The 13,895-nt window shown below is 37.0% G+C and overlaps 1 protein-coding gene across 1 annotated transcript in view; it reads left to right on the forward strand.

Annotated features, from left to right (window-relative positions):
* The window catches only part of LOC108553108 (lachesin), a gene marked incomplete at its 3' end in the record, with an annotated part of 46,921 nt that overhangs the window by 22,597 nt on the left and 10,429 nt on the right, over window positions 1-13,895 (forward strand). The window contains exons 5-6 of the mRNA XM_017907913.1: window positions 9,182-9,265; window positions 12,251-12,374. Of these exons, the coding sequence (XP_017763402.1) occupies window positions 9,182-9,265; window positions 12,251-12,374 (208 nt within the window). The remainder of the gene's footprint in view (window positions 1-9,181; window positions 9,266-12,250; window positions 12,375-13,895) is intronic.

Raw genomic sequence — 13,895 nt, forward strand, 5'->3', positions numbered from 1 at the left:
ACCTCACAAATTTATCAATATAAACGAAAGACGTATATATACGTCCTCACAAATTTATCAATATATACGAAAGACGTATATATACGTCCTCACAAATTTATCAATATAAACGAAAGACTTAAATACAAGCTCCCTGCTTTTTTCTTACTCTATCACTTTTGCTATTTTACCAATTGATTCAAACTAAAATATAACATAGTAATTGAATATCGGTAATTGCTTCAATATTGTTCTGTCAATTGTCAAATATCTGTATTAATGATTCTCTTGGAGAATGTACCGCAGTCAAAGGGTTAAGTAACAAGAATAAAATATCACTGTTGAATATTTTTAGTTTTACTCGTCTTCTGATAAATCACATTATTTTCGTTATGCGTATTAATTGAAGTTCTTATCTGATTGAACTATTCATGCCATAGCTGCAACCCCCGAAACACGAAAATTGGAGAATATTGTTAACCCCATAATACAATCTCTGCGAGTATTAAAGGTATTTCTCCAGAATCTACAGAAGTATGGCATACCAGAGAATTTAACAAGTCCTCTTCGCTAGTTCTGGAACGTTGGGGCTTGTTTAGAACAATCTTAGAGATAATATTTAGGTTTATCCACGTTAATCTGCGCCCTCATTAACGACATATCACGGAAATCCATTGCACAACTCTCATTTGCTATACTTATTAAGAAAAACAAAATACCACTACAGTCCTTTTAAACTAACGCAATTATTTATTCTAATCTCGATAGATAATAGGTAATTTCACGACTGGAGTAATTCGTCGCGTTCATATCCGGAAAATATAAAATCGTGTAAAAGATTTGGAACGCATAAATTCGATAATCTAATTACCGGCATAAAACTTGTACTCCAATCTATGCCAACAACTTCCTTTTTCATAAAATTATGGAGAATAAATAAGTTTGCAGAAAATTGATGAGTAGTGAGACGACCCATTTCCTTTTTGTGCTAAAAATTTCAACGCACTCGTGAGCACCATTCACGGTGAAATAAAATTTTGTTCTAGGGGGAAAAAAGAGGGAAAAGAAGAAAAGAGAAGGAAACAATAAAATGACACAATGCAATTGCGATACAAATAATAGTAATGGAAAAAGAAAAGAAATGTCGCTTCCTATAGTAACTGGATCGTAACTTCATTGGAAATTACTTTTCCCGGAAAAAATTCTAAAAGCTCAATCTTTCAGGCTATTCCTTTCCATTAAAGTGCAATTCTTTTTACTAAAAAGCGCAGAAGACCCAACCTTCCGAAGTATTATATTATATAGATAAATTAAAAATATATGTAAATTAAATTACAAATTGAGTTATATAAATTTTGATAAGTGTATTTTCTCCTGGTTCCTTTCATATCATTCCGACATATCTTTTGACATATCATCCGATATATCTTTCTATTTCCTGTATTATTTGGCACGTTTCAATTGCACTAGACATCGCAAAAATAATTTATAAAAAGGACTCGGTAATTCTAAAAGCGTGAACAAGCGAGCAGCAGACTCTAAACGAGCTATTTTCAGTAACATCCAGACGTTGCTTTTCATTCCTCCGATTTTCCAAACCATCAGCCATTCTTCCCAATATCGAGGCCATGACTACACCAATATACACACCCCTCTGTAAGCACACAAGACTCCGCGTTCATCCCTTTTACCAACTGTCTCACCTTCGTAAAGAGAGATATGTCGAGATAGAGTCGGGGGTTTCTCCTTTGAGATCTCATTTTCCGACATTCCAGATTGAATCTAAACTTCCCATGTTTATCCAGGAATCACTTCTCCCTTAAAGGAGAAGAAACGGTAATCTCTTGAAGAACGCTCGAGTTGTCAGCGACTCGATGGTCAACCCCCCACGAGCCAGCTTTCGCGGCGTCTGTCTGGCAACGGGGGTGAAAAACAACGTGGAAAATATCTTAGCGAATAGGTGGAAAATGCTGCGAATTTAAATACAGGTTTCTTCCGTGCCTTCCATTATGCCGATGTTAAGCAAGCCCAAAATTCGTTTCGTACTCACCCCTTTCCACCCTCTCCGGGTGCCTTCGCCGACTGGTAAAACTCGACGCCACCCTCCCGCAATTCTATGAGCAGTTTCGTTTCGGCTAACCGTATTTCCCTGCTCGTTTCCGTGCGACTTCAACGCGGTGACTCCTTTCGAGCATGCTTGTCATACCGACGACTGTGCGGCTAACAAAATGTGCCTCGGTATGAAATATGTTTACAAGAGAAACAGCGCAAGGAAATCTCATCCGCTTGCTTTGCGTAATACGCTTAATGGATGAGCAGTTTCTTTAATCGCAAATTATTTGCGAAATTAGATTATGGCAAATGGTTAGGAGAAGTTGGCATTTTGGCTGCAGTGACGTATTCACATGATCGTCTGCATCCAACGAGGAGATTATTAAACTAATCACTGTATTTGTAGATAAAGCAACACCAGGTAAAACTGTAGATAATCACTGTGATTGTAGATAAAGATATCTATCTCGTGGTTTCCGGAAGAGATTCAAGGTTTATCGTATTTATGGTGCATCATAACAAGATGAGGGATTTTTAGATAATGATTTAAAGAAGATTAGGAAGATTAATCTGCATATTGTTATATTTCAAAATTGAAATTAAGGAAATAAATTCCTCGTTGATGAATCAGATAAAAATTGATAGCTGAGTAGCAGGAAATCTTTGGTTCAAGTTATTAATTAGATTATGGCAAATGGTTAGGAGAAGTTGGCATTCTGACTGCAGTGACGTATTCACATGATCGTCTGCATCCAACGAGGAGATTATTAAACTGATCACTGCGTTTGTAGATAAAGCAACACCAGGTAAAACTGTAAATGATCACTGTGAATGTAGATAAAAATATCTATCTTGTGATTTCCGAAGAGGAATCAGGTTTTATCGTATTTATGGTGCATCATAACAGGGTGAAGGATTTTTAAATATTCGTTTAAAGAAAATTACGTAGATTAATCTGTATATAATTGTATTTCAAAATTGTTATTGAGGAAATAAACTCCTGGTAGATAAATCAGAAAAAGATTGATAGCTGAGTAACAGGGAACCTTTGAATAGTTTGGTTAACGTTAATTGCATTTTCTCTCAGCTTTCATACTGCTTCATCGAATATCGTGCTTCTTCGCTGCTAATTGTTTCAGTTCTACTGGTACGAACGGAGAAATATATTCGGTAGTAAATTGTACGCGATTACGCGAGATTTTTCAAATTTGCAAGCTTAAAATACTGCAGTGCTTTGCATCTGCGATGAAGTAAAGAAGTAAATTAAAAGGAGTGAATTTTGTTAAAATTAGATAGAAAGAATTTAAAAGAAAAGATATTATTTTCGTCAACGAAATATTTAATATTAATTGCCAGTATCATTCGTTTATCGAGGGGATATGTTCCAAGCGACAGGAAGATACTGCTCTCCCTGTTCAGATGTTTTAAGACTTTTCGCTAAATCCAGATTAAAGTATCTCCTAGCACATCAATCAAAATTATCCCTACAACACGGTCGGCCCTGGTTTCCCTTACAGCCTGATGTCGGACGACAAACTTTGGGATTCAAATTAATAACGCAATTGTATATTCTCAACCCACTTCTATGCTCTTGACATATGAGCGAAGAAAAAACACGCCCAAAGGCTATTGTTATGCATAAATTATTAAAACAGGAAAATATTTTCTTCCAGCCAAATTCCATAAATATGTATATGAATATATACGTACACACTCGGGGATAAATTACATGCAAATGTATCAAAGAGAACAATGTACTCCAAAAAAGGAAAAAGAAAAAGAGAAGAAGAGAATTAAATTCAATATTAAAATTAAATAAACCGAGAGAAATACTACTTCTTAGAATAAATTTACTCGACGTTCTAAAAATATATGAATCATCGAATATCGAACGTTGTCAAAAATAAAATATCTAATTTCAAACAGTACGTCAAATTATGGAAAGAGACTTCGCAGAGTGTCAATTTTAACAGATTAAACGCAACTTCCTCAATTTAATTCGTTATTTAAATTTGTCAATACTCGCTCGTTAAAACCCCGCACTATTTGGCCTGCATTTAAATAAAAAATATGCAAAACAACCATAGCGAGATGTTTATCGAACCAGTTTATGATTCGTGATTTGTTCACGATGGATTGAATAATTGAAACGAAAATAAGTTTAAGTAAATACAGTTGGTCGTGAAGTAATGACTGCGCGTTGATCGGTCAGATGATTTTTCGACGAACGTGCGGGTTAACCAATATTTACGATCGAGTTGGACCCAACTAGACGATAATTAATCTATCGAATAGACCGGAGTTTCATAATTCACTCGTGACACTGGCAAGTTTACGCGTTCGGGCACATGTCAGTTTGCCTGTCACTAAACTGTCACGTGACAAGGATGAGGAAGGACAAGAGAGGCACAGCACTGTTCGCCTGCCTCTTCGTGATGTATTCGTTGAGACTGCTTTAAGCAGTTCGGTGACTTGTGAGCCAACTCGGTTATAACGATTGAAGTTTCGTCGTGGCGTAGATTACGTCTTCATAATTACACGCACACCTAGGGTAGGATGTAAGAGCGAGTGCCTCCACTTTCCGTCGACTGTTCACTGATTTCCTCGCGCCGTAAGTGGAGTGGAAAGATATTAGAGTGGGACCAAGTCCCTTCGACTCTGCCGATGTTTCGCGGTTAAACGCACGATGATTCGGAAAAGTTCAGACATAGATAGAACTTGCTCCGCCTCGGATCTCTTCAGTGGGAATCTGCCCTGCGAATCGTAACAGAACGCCGAGTATCGCAGTTTGCTATTGTAAGGATGCGTGGGGTTCGGGGAACCGGAGGGACTCGAATTAAAATTAATAAAAGGTCTGTTGTTTCGAAAATTTATTCTTCACGAGTTATTCTGTTACTCGTAATAATAATTTATTAGTCACGTAGTATCGCAGGATTTCTACCTCGTGTATAGGTGACTTTAGCTTGGAAGGTCGCCGAGGGTTCGAGGGCCAGGTCGGTCGGAAAAACCCCGGTGATGCGTCAGGCCCTTAGCATGACCATATTTGGTCATATTGGGGGAGGCTTTTGGGAAGATATAAAGGAAGACAAAAGTGATTAGCGGACAGTTCTTGCGTAGAGTTCTTTGTTTGAGTATACACGGATTTTGGTAATCGCGACACATTGGTATGGCTAGGCGGTGTGCGAGGAAAGAGGAGAGATTCCTATGTAAACATGCGAGTGTCCGACTCGTGTTAGTCAAGAAACAGCTATGCGAGGAGAAACACATAAATATAACTATTAAGAAAGACTGTGTTCGAATTTATTAACGGAAATCCAACATTCTTGTGTAGAGGTTTCAGGAAGAGTGATTAGAACAGAGTTGTACAGCTAATCTTCCTGTAACACGGTAGACAGGTTCTTAGAAAATGTCGTGTTGTGTGAAATCGTGTTGTATGAGACCCAGAGCCAGTACAAAAAGGGGGGTTATGTTTCGAAAATTTATTAAAAACAACTTTTTTTTAATTCTACATAAACAACTTAATTTTTGTTAAAAATATAAACATATGTACAACACAAAACAAAACAAAAATACTTTCTGCAACACTGTAACTTTAAAGACTGCAAGCCTCGCCGGGGCTGTAGAAGTACAATGTTGTACAAAGGTTTTCGCAATTTTCTTATCATGTAGAGCGAAATCGTGTTATAGGATGCCGTGTTGTAGGAGGATTCCCGCAATTTATGAATCGTGTTATAGTCAGACCGTGTTGTAGGAGGGATAATTGTATTTTAGATCAAACACTGGAGTTGTAATTGTGTTGTTAAGTTGTAGTAGTTAGTTGATATATCTATATTCGTAGGCTTGATCGTTACTACAAATTGTATTATTATTATATTATAAATAAATAGTATTATTAACCACTGCCCATGTCTCTACACTAGTAATAATAATTTATTAGTAATAAAAATTGAATATCTAAATATGAATTATTTTGATAATAATTTATGAAATAATAATTATGTGGTAGTAATGATGTATTATCTAAATATGAATTATTCAGATAATAAATAATTCGTTGAAAAAGTGTAATCGTATTAGGATTAATTATTTGTCCCGACAGCTGAATATGTTTACTGTAAATACTTGACCGATTTTTCCAGCTCGTAATATCGTGAATCCTTATATCCGCTGGTTTTATGGGAAGATCGGATACTATGGATCTGTTTCAATAACGCGGCAATTCCTGAAATACCTCTACACTTATATTCTCCTTACCATACTCCATTATCTAACGCCTTCTTCCCGAGGAATTCTTCGAAGCCATCAGCTTGAAATTTGTCTCAATAACTGGCAACTTCTTACGAGTCCAAGTGCCCGGCCTCTCCACGCCCGTTTATAAACCATTCGCAAAAAGAATTGCTACCTATATTTCGAAGAATTCCTCAACGAATCATTCCGCGATCAATCAGTGCGCACCAGGTGCGGTAAATCTTTCGGCGAAAGAAAGCGACGAATGCACCTGCGAAAAAACTAGGAAAAAATTAGGGAAAGTTGTTCCATCGTGCCTCGGAGGACCTCGCACAGTGGGGAATTTCGACGGAATGCTACCCAAAATGCGAAGGCACTTTTTAATTTATTGAAAAATTGGCATCTTTCTATGTACGACTAATTTTTCATTATTTCAATTTATTATTTAAATCAAATTCATTTAGGAATTAATTAATTATCAATTCGAAGCCAAAAGTAGAAGTAGAAACAAATACAATGGCGGACAGATATGTAAACAAAATATTAAATTCTGTTGGAAATTGTTATTTACACATTTTCGAAATCACCGATTACGAATTCCACATAAAAATTCTAAAAAGCAAACTGGGGTGTTCAAAATGGAGAGGGACCATATTGAAAATGATTATATCCAGCTGAAACTTGATATTTCGCGATTTAAGAAGAAACAAACACAATGGCGGACAGATATGTCAGAAAAATATTAAATTATGCTGGAAATTGTTATTTACACATTTTCGAAATCACCGATTACGAATTCCACATAAAAATTCTAAAAAGCAAACTGGGGTATTCAAAATGGCGGAGGAACATATTGAAAATGATTATATCCAGCTGAAACTTGATATTTCTCGGTTTAAGACGTGGCTAATTACGAATTCAGAGACAGGAGAACGCGTCGCGACGATTCGTCTAGAGGGGAGCAGCAGATGATTGCTCATACGTCGGTATACTGGAAGCGAATGTAAATGACCAATGAACGAGCAGCAGTTCCGCGACAATTTAACTCTCGCTTTAGATGGAAATGTAAAAATAAAAGGGAAAAAATTCCTTCTTGCTTTTCCACCCTCGCTATACTTCTGTCGCGTTCGTTCTTTCCACTACTGTCCTCGTTCGACTGCAATCGCAGCTACTGTTACTTGCTATGTCTCGCTGCGGTGTATTCTCTTAATGAATAAAAAAAATGGCGGCACTCATTGGAAACGATGCCAGTGGGGTCTCGTACGCCTCTTCTCTCGCACCGCTGCACAACCTCGTGATATGTTGCTTCAGCTTCCATTGCAGTGCAGGTTATGGGAGGCGAAATACAGCGAGGATTTAGAGGCTCTTACGTTATTCAGTCCCGTTCGCGAATAGAGTAACGTGTGCGGATATAATTTAGGGATTCGGTAAGAAAGGAAATTTACTTGATGCATCGCGCAGCCGTTAAGCGTATCATTAACATTAAATTCCGGCTGGTTCCGGTGCGTGCAGGAAAATATAGTCGGTGCGAGACGAGTTTTGGCATTGTCGTTGAAATACTGTTCTTGCAGGCAGCGTGTAATCCTCCGGTGCAATTGCGCGCTCGGTTTTCGTCTAGGACCACCGCTAGAGGCCAATAACTTCGAGTAATAAAGTTATTTACAACACGCGAGATTATTTACGCCGATAACTTTACATTTTCCAACAGCAGACGGAATTATATCGAAGTAGGTTTAAGCTCGTTTATTCCACAACCGACTTGGAATAATTTCTGCGAATTTTCTCACCGATGCACAGTTCTTTGACAATAGATACTGCAGAGATTGTGTGGTGTTAAATAATATAACTACTATTTATTAGACATAAAATATAATATACAATGTGCGGTGACGGTAAAGACTACGAATATAGATATCTATCAACTAAACTTTTACGACTACAACTAATAACACGATTATAACTAACAACACGAATACAACTAACAACGCAATTCTTCACAACTCTCTCTCTAATAATTCTACTACGAACTCTAACATACTACCCCGTACTACGACATACTACATATTGCCCACTCACGCCCTTGCATCCCTATTTAAAACCACACATTCTTTCCTCTTTCATACCTATTCTCTCTTTCCCAATCACACTTTCTCACGCACTCCGTGCAATCTTACCCTCAGCGGGTCACGTAGCCCAAACACTCAAACGCATTCCGAGAGACACACTTCACTTTCATCCGATGCATTCATAAACATCCCGTCCACACGATCCTAGCGCACGGTCATTCGTCCTTTCGCACGCACTCTAGATAACATGCTCATACTAGTTTAACAGTATTAATTTAACACGATCTGTATTGTAGAGTCACACAGTCTCTACTATACTGAAGAGTACTTCGGCTTCTAAAATTTACTGCAGACTAGGGACTGAATTTAGCTTATAAAGACTGCAACTAACAGCTCTTAACGAACTCGTAACGAACTAAACATCAACTAAACTACAACTCAAGACTCTCAACACGAATTACTGATGAACTGAAAGACAACTAAACTGAACTGATGAACTAAACTGTATCTTCCAGAGCGGGCCCTTTGGAAGGCAAGGGTCTCCCCTCGAAGGAGGAGAAAACTCCTCCTTCCATGTTAGGCTCTCAGAAGGGTCACAGCGGGGAAAGCCGGGGTTGCACGAAATCACCTCACGTGGCCTGGCCCCGACCTCCTAAGACCATTCTGGCAGCCGGACCCTAACGAGTCCTTTAAACCTGGCGAAGTGTTCCCTACAGGAACACTTTGACTATCGTATCCTAACAATGCCTAAAAATATCCTGCAGTATTATACAGTAGAAAATAAAAACAAAAGTATAGTTAAAAGTATAATATAGTATCTGAATTATATAGTAAAAAATAATATCGTATGTTTTCAGACAGGAATGTTGTCAATCGTTGTGCCACCAGACTTCATTCCCGAGGAGACTTCGAGCGATGTCATGGTACGGGAAGGAGGACAGGTATATTGACGACGAATCATTGACAAAATATGCACCAGAGATCTGATTCGCGTAATAATTCAATTCGCGTTTCGTTCGAATTTAATTAACTTTGCAATGTCGTTGCCTAAGTCAATTGTTTATTGTAGGAATTGCACCGTCAAATATTATTCAACGTCGAAATCCACGTAGACTTTCCATATTACGAAAGAAGAGATATTGCGAATACTGCTAAAGGACTTCAATAACCTGTTGCATGTATATGTATCGCGTAGCTTTGGAAGCATACGTGTAGCATATTTCACATTTTCTCTATTTTCTTATCAAAGCTGATGCCGCGACAGAACAAATATTACTTTTCTCCGCAGATAGTCGATAAGGCAGATCTAACAATTTCGTACGCGATATTTTATTTCGTTATAAAAAGCTCAAATCGCAGCGTTAAAAGCCTATAGCCGTGGTTTCGATAGATCGCGTCTATAGAGCGTAAATATTCAGTCTCTGAAAAATTTGACGATTAAAAACGATTTACCGACTAAATTCAGCGCGAGCAGAATTAAAAAGCAGCGATGAAACGACGGCGTAACTCGATTATAATATACGTCTACGTGTAAACCAAAAATTTATGTAACTAAGGTGAACGAGAATTTGTATCAAATTTTGCCTGTATTTCCATAAAATCAATCCACCACTTAGAGAAAAATAAATCCCTCAGCTTTAGAAGCACTATGTATTTATTTATTTATTATATTTATATTTATTACAGTTATTAATTCCTGAGCTTTAGGAACTCTATGTGTTTATTTATTTACTATATTTACATTCATTATAATTATTAATCCCTGAGCTTTAAAAACTCTATGTGTTTATTTATTTATTATATTCGCATTTATTATAGTTATTAAACCCTGAGCTTTAGAAACTTTATGTGCTTATTTATTTACTATATCTACATTTATTATAGTTATTAATCCCTGAGCTTTAGAAAATCCATGCATTTATTTATTTATTATATTTATATTCATTATATTTATTATATTAATATATCCCTAAGCTTTAAAAATTCGATGTATTTATTTCTTTATTATATTTATATTTATTATATTTATAAATCCCTAAGCTTTAGAAGTCCTACGTATTTATTTATTTATTATATTTATATTTATTATATTAAGTTCTATGTATCATTCTATATATTTTAATTTCTAAATCCAGAAGCAAATTAAATTAAGATTACTGACAACATTACTGGCATTTGTAGAAACAATCATAGTTACTATATATATATATATATTATTTCTTGGCTGATGACTTCAAATGTTGACTTTTCTAAATTTCATTACTCAATACATAATTCATTCGCGATAGTTTCATACTATCCACGAAGAAGAAATAATCTGTCTGAGTCTTTATCACTCGTGGCTTAACAAAAATTATTATACTTCTTCTTTTATTTCTAGTTTTTAGTCTTCCAATAATGGTAACTCGCAACTAACGGTGATTTAATATGTTACAAGTACTTAAACCGCAATTTGAAGAATAAAATAAGCGGCAAGATAAAAAGTAAAAGGTAATAAAGGACGAGAAAATAGGTTTAAATTTCGAAGAAAAGGAGACAAAAGAAAGGAATAACGTGGTCGTATTTCGCTGCCACAGAGCGTTTCTGAGCCAATTCGTACTTACGCTTATCAAAAATTAAAATTTCAATTCCAATTCGTGCCAGTCCCAGCCAGAAGTACTAAAACGACTAGGTAGATGCTCTTTCATCCAGATACCGAACGTCGTTATTAATGACAGTACGCTCTCAATCGTCTGGTCCCGTGTTTATAAAAATCTCGTTCAGTTTTGAATTCTTTGTTCAGCTACACGTTACGAAACATTATCCTGAGCAAGTTTCTCTGGACCACGAGAAAAATCGTAATTATTTCATAAAGCATACACAGAGTTAACCGATACGTTGAGGGATCATGTACTGTGCGTTCGAGAAAAGAAGGCACAGGGTGTCTACATCGTCACCACTGTTTAACTCCACTGATTCTCACAGAAAACGATGACACATGATTTTCGTCGCCATCTTGGTCCAATAGTGGTCACTGTCTGTGATGATGGAACTGTCATTGCAGTCAACACTTTGACAGTTTTTAAAAAATTTTGACACTTTTTAAATGGGGTATACTCAGGGGGCCAAAATTTCCATTATTTTTACTATATAAAGATAAATTATATCATCAAACAATTTGGCAAAAAAGAAAAAAAGAAAATGGTACAAATTATTAATGTCTTCTGCACAAAGTTCTATCTATTCATTTAGTTTCTTGAAATTTTCAAAAAATGGTTAGAATAGAACAAATATAAATTAAAAGAATTAATATCGTCGTGTGACTGGTGACCACCATGATCCCACTAAGGGGACAATCGTCGACATGGTTTTGCTTGAAATTCTTGTCCCGTGCCTGTTGAGATATTCGCTTCGAGGATATGATTTACCCTTCTTCGAAATCACTCGTGTCGTAATTTATTATTTTAAACGTTCATTTTTATTTTAACTTTCCTTTTATTATTTTAAACGTCACTCATGTCGCTTTAACGGTGACCGGAGCTAGCATACTCTTACATACTCTTACACCTTTTATCGATAAATACTAATTGTCTATCTGTTCCTGTTACTATTGAAGAATTTTTCGTAAAATAGGTTAGATTCTTTATCACTTCAGTGAGCTTCTCGGCGTAAACTCATTTCGCTGTTCGGAAATTTGGAAAACTTTGAAAACAGTTCGAAATGTACAAGTATCGAATCAATCCTGGGATTTCTCGCTCATTCATCGAGTAATTCGTTTGCCTTGGACGAATAGCGCAGTTTTTAGTAGATATAACACGGTTTACTCTGGGCTAGATATCCGTACACAAGGGTTTCATTTTTTCGAACATATTTACACGCGGCCCCGTGTCTAGGAGGCAATAACGAAGTCGATTCTCTTTATAATTCCGATTTCATAACACGTACAGGTGAAGTTAACGTGCCATGCGAAAGGCGTGCCACCACCCCGCATATCGTGGCGCAGAGAAGACGGGAAGAACATTATAATTCGGAAGCCATTTGCAGGAAGCGCCTTGAACCAGATGTCTCATGGTAAGATTTAATATAGATGACGCTCCTACCATTTCACCGATATAACATGGAATATACAATTATATTTTCCTCGAACTTGCTCCGTTGAATTCGCCTACTATTTTAATTTCCTTATTCCACCGCGAACCTGCCGCGGTCGACTCATTCAAAACTGCCTGCGGGTAACGTAACTTTCGAGGAATTATTAAACAACGCTATGCAGAACGTAGGGAATGGTATCCGATTTTTGCGGAACATTGTCGCGCTGACAATTCCCACGAATCGATTTATGGTTACATGTGCGTCCCCGGTTCCCCGGTCGATGGAATATATTTGCAGACGTGGGTAATAGAAAAATAAAAGCTGATATGTCGTAATGTCGCGAAGATTCCTAGATTTCTCTGACATTTCCTAGTCGTGACACTCGATATTGTTCCTCGATCCGTGCAGTGAAGAGAATCGGAGAATTTACGAGACTCTGCGCGTCTTTCAATCGCGGATGATTCGATGGGATCGTCGGAATAAAATATTTATGCAGGGTATAATACGGTTAATCGAAATTAATCCTTTGACTGCCACACCGAAATCACATATTTCGGTCAAGATGCCATGGGAAGAATAGTGCATCGCTATATCCAAGATTTGTTTTAATATTATTTTGATCGATGTTCTAATAAAAATTTTGAATTGTTTAATGGGGCACTTTTTATTTCAAAGTATATTCTAATTAGCGGTTATATTCGAAATGCACTAACTGTCAATTTTCATTTAATTTTTACAATTGTAAGTAGTTCAAGCGTAGGTCACCAATGACCACCGTGGCACCTTGGTAACGGTTGACAATTCACTAACTGTCAATTTTTACGATTGTGAGTAGTGCAAACGCTCCTTTTATCAATGATCACCGCGGCACCTTGGTAACGGTTGACAATTGATTAACTGTCAATTTTTACAATTGTGAATAGTTCGAACGCTCCGATCACCAATGACAACCGTGGCGCCACTGTAACGGTTGACAATTGACTAGTTGTCAATTTTTACAATTGTGAGTAGTTCAAACGCTTCTATTACCAATGACTACCGTGGCGCCTTGATGACGCTTGTCAATTAATTAACTGTCAATTTTTACAATTGTACGTAGTTCAAGTCCTCTAGTCACCAATAACCACCGTGGCGCCTTAGTGATAGTTGACAATTAATTGTCAATTTTTACAATTGTAAGTAGTTCAAACGCTGCGATCTCCAATGACCACCGTGGCACCTTGGTAACGGTTGATAATTGACTAACTGTCAATTTTTACAATTGTAAGTAGGTCTAATGCTCCGATCACTAATGACCACCGTGGCGCCACTGTAAAGGTTCACAATTGACTAGCTGTCAATTTTTACAATTGTGAATAGTTCAAATGCTCCGTTTACCAATGACCACCGTGGCGCCTTGATAATGCTTGGTAACTAATTAACTGTCAATTTTTACAATTGTACGTAGTTCAAGCCCTCTAGTTACCAATGACCATCGTGGCACTTTGGCGACGGTTGACA

The sequence above is a fragment of the Eufriesea mexicana genome, unplaced genomic scaffold (assembly GCF_001483705.2).
Source record: "Eufriesea mexicana isolate 0111107269 unplaced genomic scaffold, ASM148370v2 scaffold4744748667, whole genome shotgun sequence".
In the NCBI taxonomy this organism is placed as follows: Eukaryota; Metazoa; Arthropoda; class Insecta; order Hymenoptera; family Apidae; genus Eufriesea; species Eufriesea mexicana.